We start from the raw sequence: 21,704 nt of genomic DNA on the forward strand, positions 1-21,704 counted from the left end.
ATAATGCATTCATTTATATGTCATCCCCATCTCTGTTGCTGTCTGTCCTGGTAAGTTTGGTAGAAAATGAATGAAGAAGAACAAAGATGGAACCTCATAGCTGGAATATTAACAATTGTCTTTTAACAAGCAATGAGTAAACTTATTTTTGAAATAAATGTTGAGCAAACCCGTTCAGCTTTCTTCACTTAATCATAACAGTCCAAACCCATCCCTGAACAAGTATATATCGCCTGAGCATAAACCAGGATTTCACTCTCTTCCCATTGAATCATTTTGTTTGGAAGGAACCAAAGGAGGTCTTCAGTCCTATTACAGGTCAAATTGTTCAGGGCTTTATCCTACTGCATCTTGAAAACATGAAAAGATAGAGATTCTGTAACCTCTATGGGCATCCTGCCACAGTGTTTAATTATCTGCCAATAAATCTGTATTTTTCCTTATATCCACTTAAAACCTCACCTCAGTATATGGCAAGTTTCATGTTTTCCCACAGTGTATCTCACTAAAGACTGCAGCTCTTGTCTTCTGAGTAACTTTATTGTAGGTATGAAATTACTCCTGTTGAGTCTCTTAAAGCCATCTGTTCTCCTCAGTGAACAAACTCTGCTCTGTCAGTCTGTCCTCTCACTGGGCTGATGCTCTGGTGCCCTTGTTACCCTGGTGACCGTGTTTCAAACTTCAAACCAGTTTACCCTCGTTTTTGTTGTTCTGGGCAAAAGAGGAAGGGAGGCATTGGCAAAACTGTTGCTGATACTGATCACAAGGGGTTAACCCATTACAGATTGGGGTCTTTGCATCTGTCAGTGTTTTTGGTCATGAGGTTCATGCTGAACTGTTCTTTTAGCTTGTCTACATATAGATCGCCTTCATTGGTATCCTTGTCTTAAGCACATTGACTGCAGTCTTCAGTTTGACATGGTCCACGTGCTTTTGATGTAGTTCCATTTAATTGCTAGTTAAACCAGAACTTTCCAAAAAAGATGACGTCCATCATTAGGGTTGATCCAAACATTAAAAAGAAAAAAAATAATAATTAAAAAAAAAATAGAACAAAATAATTCTGAGAAAGTAATGAGAAAAAGTCAAGTTGGTTGAGTATGGAAATAGGAACTGAACGTGAACTGTTGCATGTCTGCTCACACCCATTGTAATAACCGGTTTTATTTTAAAGGAGAAGAAAGCCTACTGGAAGAGGAAAAAAAGGAAGAACAGAATACGTTGTTATACAGCTGTAGACAAATCTGGCCTCAGGAGTTGTTTTAATTCTCGTTTGTTCTATTCCCAAAACCATACCTCTGGTTTCATAATCCAGGTCACGCCTTAAGAGTATTTCCATTATATCCATCTTACTGATAAATACATTTTATCAGAACTTCAAACGCATAAAATCGTTGAGGGAAGAGCTGCATTGTGTAATGTGATACTCTCTAACCCAATCACCTCAATGAGTAATCCTACATTGCACTTGCATAGGACGTTTCATCTGGAAATTGTAACGCTCTTTACAAACATTAATTAATTAAACTTCAAACACCTGGGTGAGATAGGGAAGTATCCATACAATCTTTGGAACCAAAGTTGGAAAGACTTGTTAAGTCAGGCCGTCAAATAATACTACCATAAAATTATAATCCAGTGGTTTTCAAACTTTTTTTTTTCCCCCTATGCTGTTCAGGAGTCCTATAGGATATTTTCTCACTCATGTTTCCTCATTAGTTTAAGAACCCAAGTTGTAGCTCCTCCCATCAGATGCCTACAAATACCCATTTTAGCCATTTGACATAAGCAGCCTCCTTTCTCCCTGGCAAAGGGGGGAGAATGGGAGAAATGCTGCAGTTTTCTCACTTCTAGTGGCAAATCCTGGGAAAAGCTCAGTTCAGGCTTGCTCCACCAGCCCCCCATTCCACATAGCATCCCCACCACCACAACAGCTGCTTCCCTGTCCTTTCTTCACCCTACAGTGTGAGGGCCTTTTACCTACATCATATCTGCAACTCACCAAACCCAGTCAGGAGCAGCCTGGGGCAGCCAGCAGGCACCACTCCCAAGACTTCCAGTGGTATCTTGTAAAATCCGCATCACCCATTCCTCCCCCTCTTTTCTGCTTCCTTGTCCAGGTTGAGAAATACTTTTTAGAAACTGTATTTTTAGAGAGGAGAGAAGCTGAAGCATGCAGAAATGGAGGCTCACCTAGGGAAACAGTGAATCAGTAGCAAATTAAGTACGTGCGTCTGGCAGGAGTCTGATGCAGTTCTTTGTTCTGGTTGCTGTGCTGTGGTCTTTCAGTAGGAAAGCCTGAAAGTAGTGAAGACTTGTGCATTTTCCAGTGACAAGGATGTTTCTCCACAGAGGCTTTTCATATCAGTGAAATACTTATTTAAAATGAAAGCTCTTTATGCAAGCAGAACTTGATGTAGTAATTAAAAACTGTCATTCAAATAGGAAGTTTTTGAGGAAGAGAACCATGGGAAGAGATCTGATTTATTTACGGGAAAACCTGTTGTGGCTATGTACTGAAATGACTTAATGCTCATGGTTAACAGCACAATGTACTTTATAACTGGACCTGAGGTCATTTTTGGTCAATAGAAAATGACTTCTTACATCTCTCCGGTACACCTCTCTCATTCAGTTTTTCCCGTTTTTCTGACATCACATTGTATTTACCTTGTTGGAACACCTGGGCCTCATAAATCAGGTACTGTGTTTTATGTATTGTAGACAGCTAACCTCAACAGGGCAAATCAGTCCACCAGAATTTGGCATAAACACCTTGAAAGGAAAGAGGGAACTCTGCGGGGAGATTCAAGAAGTTTGCATAGTAATAGGGGAGTCACCTACAGCTAGACAGAAAATGCCATGCAGCAGATAAGGTCTGGGTGCTTGTCTGTGGAGTTCTGGTGTCTGACCCAGTATTGCACATTAGTATCCTTCAGCCATCCAGCTGGACATGAGGCAGTTCTGCTAACAGGCACCTAAGTAAGGATGATAGTGATGGCAGTGTTGCCCATCCTTAGCATGGAAAGAGAGCATTCCTCCTGAAAGTTAAGAAACCTGAGCTCTACGTTTTCCTCTCTCTGCCGAGGTTTGGACACTGCTCCCCACTTCCAGGAAGATGCCATGTCTACCAGCATGGCACACAGGGCATTCAGGTTAAAGCAGCTCTCTTGAAAATACAGGCTAGGGGACACTAGAACTAAGTGATGATGTTGGTGTTTTGTTTTTTTATTCAACCTAAGAAAAAATCCAGCTGTGCCGGAACCAAAGGAACCAACATCTCCTGGGTGAAGAAGTGTGAAGATAAGAAAATGAACGTTAGTCATAGAAGAGGACCGGTGTGAAGCACATTAAACTTAATGGTGCTAGCTGAGATGCTTTGCGCAGGAAATGTGAAAGAGTGCTTGATCTCATGATAGCTGAATATCAGTATCCCACAGAAACATTACTTGTGTACATGTATTCTATAAGGTGACAGGTAAATTGTCTGGAATTCCAGATTTTCGGGATCTGGGAGATAAAATGTAAGAATGCAGGAAAGATCTTAGCACTTAACTAAAAGGGCTGGTTAAATGTTTCAGTGACACTGTTAAGAGTTTTAATGCAGTTCCACCAGACCCTGGATGTGATTAATGCTGATCTACCTGCTTGGCTGTTCACTGTGTTGGAGTCCACGTGGACAGCTGATGGTAGGCAGGGATCCTGGGAACCTCTAGGTTTCTCCTTTACTTTGGTAATTAAGGACTCGTGGAATTTCTGGAGGAGCTGAGCATTAGCAAGTGATTTTCAGAAACGATCCATTTTGTTTTTAATCCAAACAAAGCCAATTTCCACAATTTCCAGATCCTCTGAAACTGGGTTAATGTTTTGCAAACAGCAAGGAAAAACAGATTCCTCTATGCTGTTTTGTGGAATTCAGTAATTCAGAATTCAGAAGATATAAACAGTGAATATGTTGTTTTCAAACCTGAGTAAATCATACATCTTTGCTATTAAAAGGATATTATGTTGGTGTTTAATCCAAGTTTGCGTAAAGTACTGAGCTATGAGCCATATATCAGAGCCACTGTTGTCAACTGAAATGAAGTGTGTCTATGACAGTTGTAAATGTCACACTTGGCCTAGCTGTCTCTATAACAAGTCAAAATCCCAATGGTCTTGAAGAAGTACTAGGATTGTGATTCTCTTTGCCACTTTGAAGCCATACCTTCCCAAAATGTTGACATCTGTAAGACTGTTCTTAAAAGCTGCTCCCAATTTCAAGACGGCCACCCAACGAGGCTCTTCTTTTGCCTAAATAAAGCAGCTAATTACTGAAGCAGTACTTCAGCTTGGGAGCATTCAAATGAAGAGCTGCATTTGAATTACAGCAGGAAGTGAAGCTAATGTCTGATGAACCTTAATCTCTCATTCTGTCAGTCATTTGTGTGTGAATGTATTTCCATCTGTATAAGGACAGAGCAGTCAGATGATATTTCTTTAAAGATGGTGGTATGGAATGCAGACCGCACTAGAAATGCTAACGCGTCTTTAGAGAGTGGTTTTCTGCTCTCTCAGAAATACTGTGTTATTATTTAGAAGCATATTAGTGCAGGACGTGTTGGCTGATGAATTGAGCAGAGTGTCTCCGATAAAGTCCAACTGTGCGCATGGCAGCTGAGCCACAAGTTCATTGTCATCAGAAGCAGATAAATCTAGGAGAGATGCAACTGTGTTCTTTAACTTTTCGGAAAGTATAGCGTCTTTGTAATTTATCTGACAATCCTCAAAAGCCTTATTAGAGAGTGGGATTTCTTAAGCTGAAGCATATCTTCTATCACTTCAGGGACATGTTTGAGCCATTCTGCAATCCAGATTGAGAAATGTGGCTTTCCAGTGTTGGAAACAGTCATTACTGATTGGCCAAGGAAGAGTTTTGTCAGCATTTAGAGCTCTTGGTAAGAGGTGGCTCTATGGGAAAGGTTGAACTTGCACTGATGTGTCAGATGTTTTGAGGTGAGGAGACTGCACAATATGAAAAACATCTCCGGTAACTGGTTAACAAGTTTCTTTCCTCCAACAAGATATAGGAGTTAATATCAAATGATTATCAATAAAATAAGACTTATTACTACATACATATTGATATTTTTTCCCCACAACATCCCAACTAGCTTACAGCGGTGTGCAGTCAGATGAAGAAAAACAGCAGGAGGGGAGATTTTTAAGCTTCTGCAAGAAGAGTGAAGATAACTTATGTGTAGAACGACTTACCAGTCATTTTTACCTGCTGAATTTTCGCTAAAAAGAAAAATTTCAGTTGAAAAAAATCCACTCCTTCTGACTACAGAGCAGTGTCTGAAGTTGCCTTTTCTGTGAAACAGGGGAGGTGGGCAGGGGGATGTGTCAAATACCAGAGACCAAAGGCAGTCTTAACATTATTGCAAAGAAGTTAAACTGCTGAAATGAAACATTTGGAAATTCTGAAAAGAATAATTCATATTGTAAGAAGGTAAACGCCCAAGTGTGCTCTGCTTAGTTCAGAGGAAAAACAAGAAGTACACAACTGGCATGTGGTGCATGAAAGTTTCTTTATTTGACACCAAATTTGTCATAGAGTAAGTTATATGTGGTTCCTGAAGGAGCCTGGGGAATGCTTAGATTAAAGCTGAAAACTTAATAAAAACTAAAACCAAAACAGAAAAAAGCCAAACGAAGCCCCAGTACCAAAAAAAAATCAAAAAAAGAAACAAAAAGAAGAAAAATGAAGAAAAATCCTCTTAAAAAAAAAAAAAAGAAAGAAAAAAAAAGAAACCAAATCCAAAACTTTATAATGGTTCCTGAGGTAGATGTGCAGCCTCAATGTTCTTCCATTTTTGCAAACCTGTTCAGATAGGATAATATTTATAAATGACTCTTCAGAGAAGTACGTACATGTTTCTGATCTGTTTTGGCAAACCCTGATGAGATGGAAGAGATGGAACATACTTGCATCTGAACTTAATGCCAGCTGGGGAATGGGCTGTTGACTCTTTCCCACAAAGCTATGTATTGTCTTGTGTAAATAGATTTCTTTTAATATGATGTAACCAGAAGCATCTCCTGAATATTCTTCTCTTCCCAGGACTTTATTGAAGATCGTCTTGATGTATGCTCTCTGAGGAAAACATTGTTCAAAGTTGTACTCCTAGCAGAGTTTTGAACTTCAATAATTTTGTTGTTTGGTGATGTCTTCTCCAAGTCTAAATTAAATCAGATGTATTCCCCAGGAGATAATTTGCTTGAATTATTTTCCTTTTGAATAGGAAATAAAAACATTTATGATCAACTCTTAAATGTCCCGTTTTCCCTCTGGCTTTATGGTGAAGATGAACGTGAATAGGAATACTAGTCATTCCTCAGTAATAATTGAAATAGATTCCCATGCCCCCCTCCTCTGTGGCTCAACACTTCCAACCTTGGGCTTTTTTTTTTTTTTTCTCAGAGTTTTATAACTATTGTTCTCTTGCTTTGTCTGCTTTTGTTGCTGAAAGTTAGAAAATGCAGGATTTAGAACTTTCTTTCTTCTGTCTATGGATAGCCATAAGTACATGGAATTTGTTACAGCATTTTTAAGGATCTATGCTCTTTCTCTTTCTGTGGCTAATGTCAATCTTTAACTGCATTAATCCACACAGAAGATTTTAAACTCACTTACAAAATGAATATTTGCTTTCCATAATTTCTGTGCAACCCACTGGTATAAATCGGCTTCAGGAATCATCAGAAAAAGTACTGTCCTAGTTCTGCTGCTTGGGTCTTTGCAGAAATGTGGACCGGTTTCATGAAGTTTTGTCTTCCTTCACTGTCTTGTTCCTCTCATTTCATGGTGAAATTGTTCTCAGATTACATTTTCATCATCTTATGGTTTCATTTTTGTCTCTCCTTCCCATCCACCATTGAATGTTACACAAATCCCGGTATGAAAACGGTCACAGAAATGTATTGAACGTCTAAACTAATCTGTCTGAGAGCGGAATTCTACATATGAGTAAGGCTCGCTTAAATTATTATGTATGCCAAATATTTACATACAATGCCTGGGAAATAAATTGTTGGTTCTGTACTTGCTGTGGATACTCTGGCCTTACTGTACAATTTCTTGATAGCTCAAATACTGAACCCCCCTGCCCAGAATTTGTCCATAGAAATCATGGTTAATACTTGAAACTATGAGATTATGTAATGAAAGTGCTGCAAAGTTTGTTTTTGAGATGGGACTTAGGCAGAGTGGAGGTAAATAACCAGGCAGGATAGAGAGGAGGCAGAAATGGGCATCCATTTTATAGCTGCCAAATCTTACACAAATTTAGTGCAACAACATTTCTATGGCATAGGCAAATAGTCCTTCTGTGCTAGCTAAAGCTAACATCAACACTTTTAAATGGCTAATATTCCCTTTTCATGTTTGCTTTTGCAGGTCAGTCTGACTCAAGTTGCTTCTTTTCTGGTTCTCTGTCTCTTTGCTGCCATATTATAATCCCACTCTTTCTGTGTCATTCTGTGCCTCCATGTCAAACCAAGAGCTGTTAAAAACTGTTTTGCCTTCTGCCCACTCATCCTTCTGCAGGTCTCACAGCTGTAATGAGCATCGCTGTCCAGACTGTTAGACCCAAATCAAATCTTGGATGCAGTAGATTTAGATGGCATGAAAGGTTTTTGCTCAAGACCAGTATTGAACTTACACCCTGTTTGAAAATAAAATGTCTGAGTAGCGCTGCTGTAAGGAGAATTTGGATAGCTCTAAGGTCAGTTTCACTTCACTGTAGGAAGTGAGAGAATTTCCCTGAATGAGGTTTTTCCTGTGTTCTTTTACGTGGTCATCATCATGCAATTCTGTAAATTTCATGCTGTTGGAGTTACTTTTCTGCTAGAGAAAATATGTTGAAGTTGTTAGGATCTGACCATAGAGGCAAGAACGGTGCAGATGAGGTAAAGAGGCTGCCAGTGCAAGACAGTGGAGAACCTGGCCCTGGTTTACATATGGTTGCCTTGGGTTTATGTTGCCATTTTTGCTTACTTTATTTTGCTCTGAGCTGTTGAAGCATTTCACAGACAGTGAAATTATGAGGTTTTCTTTGGTTCCTAGTATATACAGCACTACTGAAATTTGTCCAAAATCCCTCTGTCTCTCAGAATCTGTATTAGAGAAGTCCCACGCTTCTTTGTGTGTCCTCTGTAATCAGCATGCCGATCTGATTTCACTGCCTACAAGCTTCTCTGGCTTTCTGTATCTAGTTCCACTGGTACAACCACCTTGGGATGCATCTGTGTTCGATTCAGTCATATTGTACAGTGATAAGGGTTGCATGCAAGTTGATCAGAAAATATGTGGCTAGTAAACACCAGATTCCACCTTTCCTGAATGATTAGCTTGCTTTTTGAAGTTCTAATGATTTTAATTTGGCTTGGAGTCAGTGAGTAAGAGTATGCAAAGCCTTAGCCAAAGTACCTATTTATTTATTTAAATGTTATCAGCATATATTTCTTCAAAGAAGAATACCTATCGCTTTGTCTATGCCCTTTTTAATAAACGTATAGGTATCTGAATGTTTAACTACCAAGTCAGCCTGCTTAAATTCCCTCCGTTGTGTTGTGGATGGCAGCAGATAGCAGAAAGTATTTTTTCCTGAGTTAATCTGGTCTATAGGGTATTCCTGACTTGTAAGAATGTGTGTTTTATTTCATTCATTCTTTTTTTCCACTTCAGATTTCTAAAGAGAAGCGAGTGTTGTTTTTCTTGTCTTTGTTCTGTCTGTTTTCATAACATAAGTTGGTTTTTATTCCCCAAGAAGGGTTATGAATAGCTTAAAGATTTGTTTAAAATATGAGTAGAATTCTTCAGGACACAAATCACCCTAATTATCTGTTCATCTTCTGGACTTCACTGTTTAAAACTTGTCAAGGAAGAATAATTTTTTATTTTTTCCCTCCCAAGTTTTTTTTTTTTGTGGAGAAGGACTGTCCATGTTTGTGGTTCTTTATGATATCTGCAAAACTGTTGTTAGAATTTGAACACTACAGTAATGTAGAAGAAAATGAAATCCTCCAGTTTTTGTGGTGGTTGTTAGTAGTGAGAGAGATGCATTTAGTGGACGCACTTTTTGTTTCCTTTGTTAAGGAGTGTTTATGTAACCTAATGCTATGATGGAAAAAAAACCATTCAAGGAGCCATTCAGCCATTCAGTCTCCCATGATGTGGCACTTCATGTTAATTATTGCATAGAACTGTATATGATAGTTCAATTTACGGCATTGTTAAGGGTTCCGTCTTTAACTCTTACTGTAGAATATAAAACGTTGTGATTGCACTTAAATTTACAGTTAATCCTTGAATACTCAAATGTGATAGAACTAAGTATCCAGCTCATAAAATTGAATGTAAATATACCGTTATTGTTGGCTTGAGTTGTTTTACATTCAAATGCAACGTACTGAATGGAAGCAGAAGCTCAGGACTGGGTGTCTTTCCCCTTGTGCTTGGTCCCTGGTGCCCAACAACTCGGCACAGGTCCCCGCAGCGTGTGGTTTGCACATCATACAGCCGAATGGATTAGTTCAGCTTCCTCTTGTGTTCTGTTATTAAAGGGGTCCTGCCCGCCTGTAGACTTTGCTGAGCTCTCGGCCATTAACATGCTTTGCTTATGGGGTTGCACAGGCAAATGGTACACTTGGAAGTTTCCTCGCAGGACTTTGAATTTATCTCTAAGCATACTGGAGTTCCTTCTTTTGAACATAAGTTTGCAAACTGTTTTTGTTATTTTGATGTTGTCCTCATGGTACCTTTTATTTCTTTCTTGCCTGAAATGAACAACTCCATCTTTTTAGATCTTTTTTTCTTTTTCTTACAAGCGTGTACACCACAATTACAGCTTTGGTTATGAGTCCTTGAAGTCCCTCTGTTGTGGCAATATCTTTTTCAATACTGTGCCTTGTGTAGTCAGGTTTTTTTTATTTATACAAGGACAAAAACATTTTCTGAATTACTTTTTCTCACATAACTTTGGGGTTGTTGTTGTATTGTGTCTTTTTTGAACTTCATTGTTCCTGCACATGGACTGGAGTTCTGAACTTGTAGAATGTTATCCAGTTCTCCTTCTTGAGTCAATACCATTAATTTATAAGCCAGTTAAGTATTTGAGTGTATTGCTTTTGTCAATATTGACTTTTCCCTGCTATTGTATTTCTCATTCTCGTAGGTTAGTTAGGTGTACCTGAATCTCCTCTGGTCTAGACTTACCTACATGTTTTTGTGTCATTTGCAGCTTTGTCACTTCTCTGATAACTCCTTTTTCTGACTGGCCCGTACGTAGCTACCACAGAGCACTCTGATAGGTACCAGTTCCTACCTTTCCAGCTCTCCAAACAGCAGAAATGCATCATTTATTTCTAGTGTTAGTTTTCTATGCAAATTCTTGAGGTTTTGTCCCCAGTTATTTCATTACAACAAACACCTTTCTGGAAATACATAAGGAAATCCATATAAAATGTTCCTCCATTTTATTCTGATGCATTAAGTATTCTATCAGATTTGTGAGGTGCCGTTTCATTTTACTAAAAGTGTGATGAACAAATTCTGCCTGTGATCCGTGTGTCTTCTAGTTCTGTTTTATTCATTGTTTTGTCTAAATTGTTGTCCTGAAAACATATATATGCTGGTCTAAAAGTTCCTTGAAAGACTTTTAAGTTCTTCAGAATGTAAGTGCAGTATTTGCTACCGTGCAGTTCTGAAGTAGTCACTTTCATGAGAATATTTTCTTACAGGCTCAAGCAACCTATTCTTAATTTCTTCTGATGTTTTTGACTGTACGTATCCTTTGTGGCTTGCTGACTTAATGTTTTTTTAATTTCTCCTTTCTATTTTTCCTTCTCCCTTCCTTTCCTTTTCCTTTTTCCTTTTTTCCTCTTGGTTGCCTATGTCCCTGGTGGCATCTCATCTTTTTTATGTAGAAAGAGTAGGTTCGGGGTAAGTATCTTTCTAATGTGTAGTTGGCAAAAACTGATGCAAGAAATTGTTTATCTTTTCAGCAACACCCTCATTTTATTTAATTACACCTTCACCTCCTGTAATCCAAAAGACCTACTTATTCTCCCCTAACCGTCTTGGTGGTTATTGCGTGGTTTATACCTACAGTTGTTTACTTCAGAGCCCATTTCAGGTCTCTTTGTTTCGTTCTTACACAATGAATCTTATAATCTGCTTTGTTGGCTTCACAAACATTGTATTTCCATATTCCGCATAACTTTGCATTGGACTCCTATAGGTGGAATGGCTGTAGGGCACTCTAAAATTGTACAACAGGTCTATAAACTAAAGAAGTGTTACTCTTGTTTGAAGAAGACATAATATTACATTTTTAGAATGCAAAGTTCATCTTAGCACTTGAAGTGGATGCATTCCCCCTTTGCTTATGGATTTTAACACTTGGTTTTGAATTTCTTATGTTAATAAGTTGATTTCTGCTGATTTAACAGGTTTTAGATGCAGGAAGACTAAAAGAATATGGTGAGCCTTACATTTTGCTGCAAGAAAAGGATGGCTTGTTTTACAAAATGGTGCAACAAGTGGGCAAGACAGAAGCAGCTTCTCTGATGGAAACAGCAAAACGGGTAATTTTATAATTATAATTCAGTTTGTCTCTGCACTTGGTTTATCACAACTTAGCATGTTCAAGGTTATAGTAGGCATTCCACTAAACGTCAGAATCTGTTGACCTTGTAAGGCTAAACCCTCACTTTCAATTATTTTTTTTAGTGGTTACACACAGGCTTCCAAATGATAGGTGTATTTATGTACCCCGAGATGAAAGTGTATTTCTTGCATCCTGCTGTATGTACACACAATGGTAAGTGTAAATAATATGTGACATACTCACCTGTGCTGGGCATGTGTCTTGCAAAAACACTCTCTAAAAACATACAAAGGCTGCAGAGTCCAGCATTTACTTCTCCTGTATTTTCTAAAAGGCCCAACCAGTGTTAGTGTTAGGTTCAGTAGTAGTGCATTAAGTTGTGATCACTGGGGGTGCAATCATAGTCTTATTTCTCTTACTTCGTTCTTTTGCTTTGTTCTGCAGATAGGATGAATTGTGCTCAATTAAGAAACAGCTGTTGAATGTTTTGTTGTCTCCTTGTTCCATGTGAGGCTCTGTGCCTGATTTACTGCTTACTATTCAAATCCTACTCTTGAGTGTAGCATTATTAATGTAATTGGGAGCATTCCTCTGGCAATCAAAGTGTTTAAGAAACATCAATGGATTAATTTTCATAATATGCCTCTGAGGTGAGGCTATATCATCTCCACTTTTCAGATGGAAAGCTAAAGCTGAGATAAGAAGATAAAAAGAAATGACCTTTGATTAAGGAACTCATTTTGACTAGCTTTTGGCTTTCTTTTTTTTTTTTTTTGATAATTCAGCACACGGGACGTCCAAAGCCAGGGTGTATTTTTCATATTGCAAATGAAGTTTCAGCACTGCTGCAGCTGAGACTTGCAGTGCTCGGTCTGGGAGCAGTTTGATTATATTCACACAACTTTAAGTGTGCAAGTAAGGCACTGATATTAGGTATGTAGCACCCTAAGAGACTTCCAAACAAGAGACCATGGTCTTATCTCTGTCCTCTATGCTTTCTTCTCCTCAAGTTGCTCGATGTGCGAATCGTAAGGGGGACGCAAATTGCCAAGTATTTCCTGGGGGGGAAAGGAGAGCACTGGGCTGGGAGCAACTGATAAAGACAGCAAACAAAATGGCAGGTGTCTGCCCGCTTCCTAGTAAGAATAGCCACATTTCTGGAAAGTTGGAAAAACAAGTAATTGTGCAGTCAGGGACGTTGGGTGCTTATGTATTGCAGCTGTTTCTCTGGGCATTTTGAAGCATAGAGAAGAGCTTTCCATGTCTGTGCATACTCAGGTTTGGTTGTGGGGTTTTTTTTTTTTGTTATACCAACTAAACCTCTTTTTGGATTTTTTGTAAAGAGTTTTTAACATGGAAACTTTGCAGCATATGCTATAAATTCATGCGTGGCACTGATTGCAGAACTGAGGAAATGGCTTTGTCAGCTGCTGCAATGTAGCTTCTTTTATTACTAAAGGTAATGGTTTAGACATGTTTTTTTGCGACACGTCCGTAGGTTATATAAATGATGTTTAAAAGAATTGGTTCTAATTGATGAGACCAGTGTTTGTCTGGGCAGGCTTCCTGGGACTTGATCCCTGGGATGGCTAGGGGTGCCTGTCCTGCTATCACCTACAGAGATTCAGCCATGTCATGCTGTCCCTCCTTCCTTCCTTGCAGCCCTCCTCAGTTGCACAATTGCATTAAGAGATAAATCAAAATGTATAAAAATAATTGCCTGATGTTACTTGCCCGTATAGTCATCTGCAGTTACCACATCAATGTTATGTGATTTTGTACAGGAAGGGAAGAGATCCAGGAACCGGTCTCTGCTGAAATGTGGTTTGATGAAAAAGTTTGCTAACTCCCAGGCTAGAAGGCAGATACAAGCTTTAGCATCTGCCAAGAATGCAAAGCATGGTGCTTATCCACACTCAGCCCAAAAAATGGGAATCGAGAGACTATATCTCTAGTCAGCAGCTACCCAGAAGCACAGTTACAGTTCTTTCTGTTTAAAGGACTTGGGCATTAATTCAAGGTTTTTGTTATTGCTGTCCCTTGTGCTTCATGCATACTTTCAGAGAAGTTGCTTGGTTAGGAGAGTTGATTCTGGGGGCCGTTCATTTTGAGCGAGTGTGTCGGTTGCACATATTGCTGCTGATCTCATACGTTCCTCCTGTGGTTACCAAGAACTGTTTTTATGAAGAATTGCTTTTTGCTGTTGTTGAAAAACAGCATGCTGCACATAAAAGGAAATGGTAATATAGCATATACGCATACTGTTCAAAAGGTGTTACAGTGGGTTGCTAAGTGAAATGGTTTGGAACGTGGCCATGCTTTGACAGTGATCGTTTGATTTATTGTGCTTTGGACCCAAATCTTGAGCAGAACAAATTTGTACCAAAAGCTTTTCTTTCAGTAAGGTGAGATTTTCATCAATTTTCTGGAAAAGTATGGCTCTTGCATATATTTCTTAGGCGCGAATGAAGAGGGATTACGCACCTTAAGTTGGAAGACTTAACCTGGGACATCTTTGAAAGAAACACAATTATCTGGGGGGAAAAAAATACATCTATATCTATATCTATATATAGGGTGTCTTAGGTAAGCGTTAAAAGATTAAACTATTCAGGATCTCCACGCCCGCTGAAAACTTAGCTCAAGCTTCTCAATGGACTCCTTGGACTCTCAATGGACTCAAGGCTTGCTCCTCGTATGTCTCTTTTGGTCACCCCATATCCCACGTTTTTGTGCAAATGTGAAAGAAAGCAATGCAGGCACAGCTCAGATGGAGGCTGCAGCCTGTGAGCCTGACTGCAGTGGAGTTGGCATCATTTGTCTTTGTTCAATTTATAAGAAGCTTATTAGGAGAAAATCGTATGGGGAGTTAAGAAATGAAATAGTTAAAAGAAATATATTTTTTTTAAGCGTGTTCAGCTATTTAGATTAAAAAAGAAGAAGAAGAAAGCCTCAGAGTGTTCTCTGTGCTGTTGTCTGCACTCAGAGAAGCTTTTCCACAAGAGTAGGACTATTCTGTCAATCAGTTTTTGAGTACGTTGAGGGAAGAGTGAGAGTGATTTTATGTTAGAGCTATGACAGATGCGTAAATATTAAAAGAGGTGTTATCTCACCTCTGTGATTACTCATAAGAGGGTTGCAGCTCTGTTGGCTGTGGAAGAAGCTTGTGTAGAGACTTGGGCATTTAGTATCTGGAGGGATTGGGCTCAGGGGAAGAATCACAATGAGACAGTTGAAAAGCAGCTGCCATTTCATTAGGTCTCTAGTAATGTGCCAAGGTTTTCTATTAACTTTGAAAAAAAATCCACACTCAGAAGCTCCATTAAAAGTATGCCAGAGTTTTGTGTTCCTAACCAGGAACAGGATGGGAGCGCAGCGCTGAGGCTGCAGGCTCTGCGCTGTGTGTGTGGCTCCTGATTAACTCTCTGCCGTTGAATCCGACTGGGGCCGGTTACTGAGGAATGCTTCTTCACAGCCTCCCAGTTGGTTCAAATCAAACCTTAATATTCTAATATTCTCTGCAAAGAGATATTGTCTGAAGAGATGTATATCCCGCGTTGGTGTGCGAACACAAAAGACGACAGCGATACTTCCAGGGATGTTTCCATAGAACGACTATTTCCCTTTTATACCCCATGTCTTATACATGTATTCATATATATGAAAGGGACGTTATTATCAAACAAACCAAACTTTGCTGGCAATGCTCTGCAACGTAAATTGGAGAAATATTTCATAAGCTGCAGTGGGGGCAGTATTGACTATGAGACCTAACTCGTGACACGTGTCAGGCTCAGAAAGATAGTGTATTTTCTGTTTTTGAAGACTCAAACAAAACTTTTCACATTCTTCTTTGGGGAAAAAAAAATGCATTTGAAGTCCTTTTTCACCCAAACACATTTTTAGATAAGAGCACACAAGTCTTGACATTATTTCATTTTGTTATGCGCATCTGTCAAGGAACAGAGATATGATACAGCTACTAAAAACTGATGATTGTGGAACAGTGAAACTTGACAGCATTTCATTTCCTTTATGTTCTGATTATACATTTATCAGGAAACCTGTATCTCTTCTAGTTCAGCTAGAAATTGGTAGAATTCAAGAACTCAAAGGCTTGGCAAAGAACCGTCCTATTATTTGGTATCATCTTACATTTTAGAGAAGTTGCTTGGTTGAGTCATTGTTAAAGCTTTTGCTTCTTCTTTCATTATTGTGGTTCGCTATCCAGAGATCACATTTCTATAGGCCCTGTAACTGCTCTGCAGCACAAATTAAACGCTGGGATATTTCATACATATACCTCGACATTTCAATGGTTGTCAATCACAGTTTGTAAAATACAGGGATTACAACCTGATATTAACATCCAAATCCATTGTGTTCATTTTATGTGTGAAAATGAGAAACCCTTGTGCAGACGCAAGATTGCACAGCTTCTTTGTCATCCTGTTTTTAATTTATCTCCGTGTTTTGAGCTAGTAAAATGATTTTACTTATCAATTTAATGTAAAGTGATAATATATATCTGTTTATCTGAATCACCAGAATTTGAGCGGATCTACAGGTTGTGTGGGATTTTTCTCAGACTTTGTTGCAGTGTAAGATCATGGGTAATTTTACTAATTTTTCAGTGGCATGGAATCACAGAATCATAGAATGGCTGGGGTTGAAAAGGACCACGATGGTCATCGAGTTTCAACCCCCCTGCTATGTGCAGGATCGCCAACCACCAGACCAGGCTGCCCAGAGCCACATCCAGCCTGGCCTTGAATGCCTCCAGGGATGGGACATGCCATTACTGAAGATCCCTAGCCTGAAATTCCTCTTTGGATTCCCTAGGGGCGTGCATTTATCTGTTCTCTGTGTATCTCTGGAATTGTATTTTAAACTAAAAGGCATTTAATGTAAAATGACATATGACATCTGATGTTTTCCCTAGGTTTACTTCAGGAAGAATTACCCAGAAGTTGTTCAGAATGGTCAGCTCGCCACAGACTCCTCACTGGATCCTTCTTCAGGATTATGCATAACTGAAACTGCACTGTGATTCCTCATAACCACAGCTGTTTTCCACAGAATGTAAACCTGAGAGAGCATCCAAACAATCAATGTTCACGAGTGTCAACAGGCGAGGAAAGGGAGGGGGCGATTCTTTGCACTGGACATCCTTTCTATTTAATACTGAGAAGAAAAGTTTTACTGTCCCTGTTTCTTTAATTTCAGTGCAATATTTTTTTTTTTTTCCTTTCCAACTAATTATTTTTGTATTGCTAAGGAAATTAGGCAGACTCAGTTCTTATTTGAAAGTTATGTGGTAAAGATCTCTGTTATTTAAACAGGTGCAGGACACCTAACATGTCTAGGGTGCATCTTTGGAACTTACTGAAGAAAGATTGGAGCGTGTCCCTTTTCTCAGTTGGAGATACTTTGAGAGCAAACAAAACCAAATTTGTTTTAGTGTCACCGTACCTCCACAGCTGTGTCTAAACAGCAGATGTGGTTGTGTGCAGCTTAGCTTCTAACACAGGTGTCTCTCTACCTGTCACAGGTAGCTATGCAGGTGGTAGGAAAAAAAAAGAATTAGAAGCCAAAAACACTTTCTTTTTTTGATAGCAAAAAGAACTATAAACTTTGGGGTTTTTTTATAATTCAAGTAGTGCTGTTCAAGATGAATGTAAATGTAACTTTTATTTTGCTGAAATCCAGATGCTGAAAATTCAATCTCAGTCTTCTGTACTTTAGAAGAAAACGACTACGTTTGCACTGAAGAAATATTTAAATAATTTAACATACATTCCTCTTTTTATCCAGGTTATCAGAGAAAAAAAAAAAAGTATTAAAATAACTTGAGGAAATCTTTGAATGACATGTCATTATACCTAAATAGCATGTAGTACAAAGTTATCTTCAGCACACCACATTGAAATGTATACGTTATTTGCATTTATTGTGCCTTAATATTTGTGCCTTCAAGCCAAAGCTGTAACTGCAGGGTACACAACAAATTCATTAAATATATGTTAAAAATATTTAGCCTTAACATATTTAAAGTTTTGCATCAAGGATTCTGTTGAACCTGTGCTGTTTGAAGTTACCATACTGCTGGAATAGGTAGGGAAGTACAACCCGAAGGTTTGAATGGCTGTTGCTGGTACTGAGGAGATTGCAGTGAGAGAGATTCTGTATTTGTACGCCATGTCCTGATTCAGCAAAGCACTTCAGTGCAAAGGCACTATTCCTGTGGTTTAAAAAGTCAGGCAAGTGCTCTTCTGCTTCAGAGCCTTTTTGTGATCAGAGATACCTACCCTTTGAGGTCCAGTACAGAATGAATCTATTCAAATTATTGTCTGAAGGGCACAGAAGGCACTAAGAAACAACAGGTCTCTTCAGGATATAGAGAACACTGTGCTTTTTAGAAAAGAGAAAAAAAAAGATGCTTGCTATTACCTTGGTAAGCTAAATATTGCTTACCCAGTGTTCCCCCAGTAGTCGAAAAGTAAGGCCAACACAAACGTTTCTCATTTCAAGCCATTTTACCAGCAAGTAAGCTGCTGAAATACAAGACTGTTGCTTCTCCTTGTTGAGAAGCACACTGAGGCCGAAGCCTGTGCCTGAGGACAGGGGCTCATCCAGGTGGGCTTTGTCCTGTGCAGAAGTTGGTAGTGAGGGGCAGAACCTTCATTCCCTGCTGCCCGCACCCCCACCAACTGGCTTCACTGGTGGATGGGAGGAAAAGACACGCGCTGGGTGTTTGATTTGCTGGCAGCATCCTCCTGTACTGTTAGCAGGAAGGTACACAACGAAGTGCTCTTGCCCTCAGCTTTCTTTTGGCAGCCTCTAACACTTCTGTGGGGTGTAGCTCGCTATAGCAAGTGTCTCTGAGATAAGTGGAACTGAACTTCACATGAGTCTTGTCCTTTGTCTGGTGCTAAATACAAGGCAGTCAGGGATGACTACATGTCCCCAAAGCAAAGTGGCGCAGATTGGCTCATGTAAGCAGCAAGCTCATAGCTAATCTTTCTCAGAGCACACCAGCCGCAGCCTCTTTTCTGGATCACTTTGCCCCCTATGTACCTAGCAAACAATTAGTGTCTAATGTGTTTTGTTCTGTTTCTTTTCTATTCAAGTGGTCTCAAATAAAGATAGGGCTATTCTGCAGCTCAGCAGAGTGTATTGCAGAGGTATGTGAAGATGTAGTGAAGTGTTTGAGGATGTAAAGTCACATGGGATAATGCTGGAGTTTGTGTAGGATGGAGAAAGCTCAGCCTTGCATGGTCTTTTTTGTCTGTAACTGCCTTTTGGAAGGGGTCCATGGCGTAAACCTTGTCCAAGCTCTGCTCAGCCTTTATCATAGAGAGATCCAGCTGGAGTGCTCCACAACAGGGCCAGAGTGAGCTGACTGTGACAGTGCAGACAGCTAGAAGGGACTGGAGCTTGAGCTCATGCATTTCCCTTTTTTTATTCAGTAGTTTGGACAGATGCACAGGGTCTACCCATGCTTTACAATATGGAATTATTTTGATTTCTGAATAGTCCATACAAGAAAATAAGTGTGATGTATAATTCACTGAGACTTCTAAATGCTCTAAGAGAACAGTGCGTTTGTATGGCCATGTATTTTGTTTATAGTTTTTTTAAATCAAAATCAGGGAGATACGTATATGTAAACCGAGGGTATAATTACAGTTTTAATTCACTTCGGCTCTGAAATGAATCTGTGGTAAGTTGTATTTCAGAGCAGAACTCCAAGACGCTGCCTGCAGCACACTCACTGGTATGAGACCCTGACAGATCCAGCTATCGGTCTATAAGGCAGAGTTATTTCGATCCTGCAGCTTTTTGAACGCGCACAAAAAAATGTGAGGTATCTGAAAATGCTGATCCTGCTTCTTCACGTGTTTTGACAGGACATGGCTAGCTGTAGGTATCAAAAGTCAAACATTTAAAGAATCACACTTGAAAACCATACACTGCTGAACAGAACAGCAGATCGTGAGCCATTTGTGCCTGTCGTTGACATGATATCCACCTTTTTAGTTTAAAGTATCAAATATATTTTAGTCAGGAAGTTGTTTCTTTAGATTCTTTTGTTGCTTCTTGTTGTTGAGAGTTGTTGTGAGTAGCTTAGATGACTGTTGGCTAAGATGGACACACCTATTTAATTTTAGGTGGGTGACAAAGCGCACCGTGCCTGAAACTCGAGGATGAGAGAGGCCTTCTTCCTTTGTTGAACGTCGTGGTCTGTTGTATGTACCAATCATCTCTCCAGTGAGGTATTTTGTGTTTCCTTCTAAAGAAAAGTTTGAATAGTTCTAAATTTCCACTTGGAAAATGTTTGTGCTTTGTTTGGAGGTAGTAAAGCTGCTTATTTCAAGCTACATTCCTTCATGGGGATCTTGGAAACAGAACTCAGTCTTCAACATTGTTAAAGCCTTTAAAATGCTTCTTCACCATAAGGTGCCTTAAGGTATTCCAGAGTCTAATAAACAATTTTGTGCAGGAATACTGCACATTATCAGTTGTGGGACTGTTGTTTGATTGGTTCAAATGTCTGGGAACAGCCTCTACTTAAGACTGAAAGAACTGTTCCTCAAACATTCATTTTGGTATCTCTTGTGATCTCTTGTGATGATCTCTTGTGTTGATTCTTGTGTGACTAGTGATAGGACTAGAGGGAATGGCTTCAAGCTGCGCCAGGGAAGATTCAGGCTGGATGTTAGGAAATACTACTTCTCTGAAAGGGTGGTCAGGCACTGGAATGGGCTGTCCAGAGAGGTGGTGGAGTCACCGAGCCTGGTGGTGTTCAAAGACCATTTGGATGTTGTGTTGAGGGACATGGTTTAGCGAGAACCATTGGTGAAGGGCGAGTGTGGTTGGACTGGATGATCCTGTGGGTCTTTTCCAACCTTAGCGATTCTATGATTCTTTGCTTTACCCGTCCTTGAAAGACCACTGGGAGAGTCAGAACCAACATGGTTCTCAATAATAGGTTATTTCTGATTTTGTTTAGGTTAAGGGCAAAATTCTGCTCCATGAGTTGAACCACAGTTCACCTGCCAGATAGTTTTAGTCTTCTGTGATATCACTCATGCTCCTCTTTGGAAGAGGGAGGACCTCCTTCTAACCAAAAGAAGCAGTGCTGGTTGATAAAGTGATATTGACAGTTTCTTTTAAGCTTCCCAATGCGTGTTTGGAAATAAGGTGGTGGAAGGAACAAGGAGACAAAAGATTGTGTCTTAATTTAGAAATTTCAGTGAAAATGCTGCTTTTTGTGTTCATCCGACCCTTCCAAATATCTCACCTTGAAGTCTGAGGGGGAAAGGGGAAGAAAAAGATACTGACATCACTTACATCCTGTACTGATGACGGACTTCTGACACTTCAGCAGAAGAACGTGGCTTTCTGTGCGTTTCACATTGTGTAACATCGCACCGCTTTTTCACCATTTTAACTCTGTTTCTGTTTCGTTTTGGTTTTTACATTTGTGTAACAACTTGATTCTGTTATTTCTATGGAATGATTTCTTTTGTTGACATCCACGACAGCTTCTGTCGTACAATAAAATGTGTTTCTCAGAAGCGTGCCGAGTTCTGTCATCATTGTGAATGTGTGGGTGAAGGCAGAAATGCAGGGCTGAGCACAGTACAGGTCATGCCCGAAAGCTCCAAACACCCCTTTGTAGCATTGCCAACTCCAAGGACTGAAAATTCTCCATTATGAGGATAACACAGGATACTACATCTCAGCTCGTTTTTACCATTCTTCTGCTGTCTGAGATCTCGCAGGTCACATTTTCAAGCTCTTTGCCTCAATGGCAGGAACTAAAAAGTAATTCAAGCAGATTTCCAAAAATCATTATATGACTTGAAGGCAGAACCACTGCAGCTGCAAATGTACGGATCAGATATGGTCTCTGCCTCGAACAGCTCACAAGCTAAATGGGCTGGATAAAGCTAATGGACACAGAAGTGAATGGATTAGCAGCAAAACTCCAAAATCTGGTGTCATCTCTCAATCCTGCACTTCTCTCTGATGAGTTTGTTACTTAAT

At 39.5% G+C, this 21,704-nt stretch overlaps 1 protein-coding gene across 6 annotated transcripts in view; it reads left to right on the forward strand.

Moving 5' to 3' along the window:
• The window catches only part of ABCC4 (ATP binding cassette subfamily C member 4), a 225,174-nt gene extending 203,942 nt beyond the window's left edge, over window positions 1-21,232 (forward strand). For all 6 annotated transcript variants that reach the window (XM_040699617.2, XM_046941333.1, XM_046941337.1 and 3 more), the window contains 2 exons: window positions 11,494-11,628; window positions 16,594-21,232. In XM_040699617.2, coding sequence (XP_040555551.1) covers window positions 11,494-11,628; window positions 16,594-16,701 — 243 coding nt within the window. In that variant the 3' untranslated portion in view covers window positions 16,702-21,232. The remainder of the gene's footprint in view (window positions 1-11,493; window positions 11,629-16,593) is intronic.
• The last annotated feature ends 472 nt before the right edge of the window (window positions 21,233-21,704 follow it).

The sequence above is a fragment of the Gallus gallus genome, chromosome 1, assembly GCF_016699485.2.
Source record: "Gallus gallus isolate bGalGal1 chromosome 1, bGalGal1.mat.broiler.GRCg7b, whole genome shotgun sequence".
Lineage (NCBI taxonomy): Eukaryota > Metazoa > Chordata > Aves > Galliformes > Phasianidae > Gallus > Gallus gallus.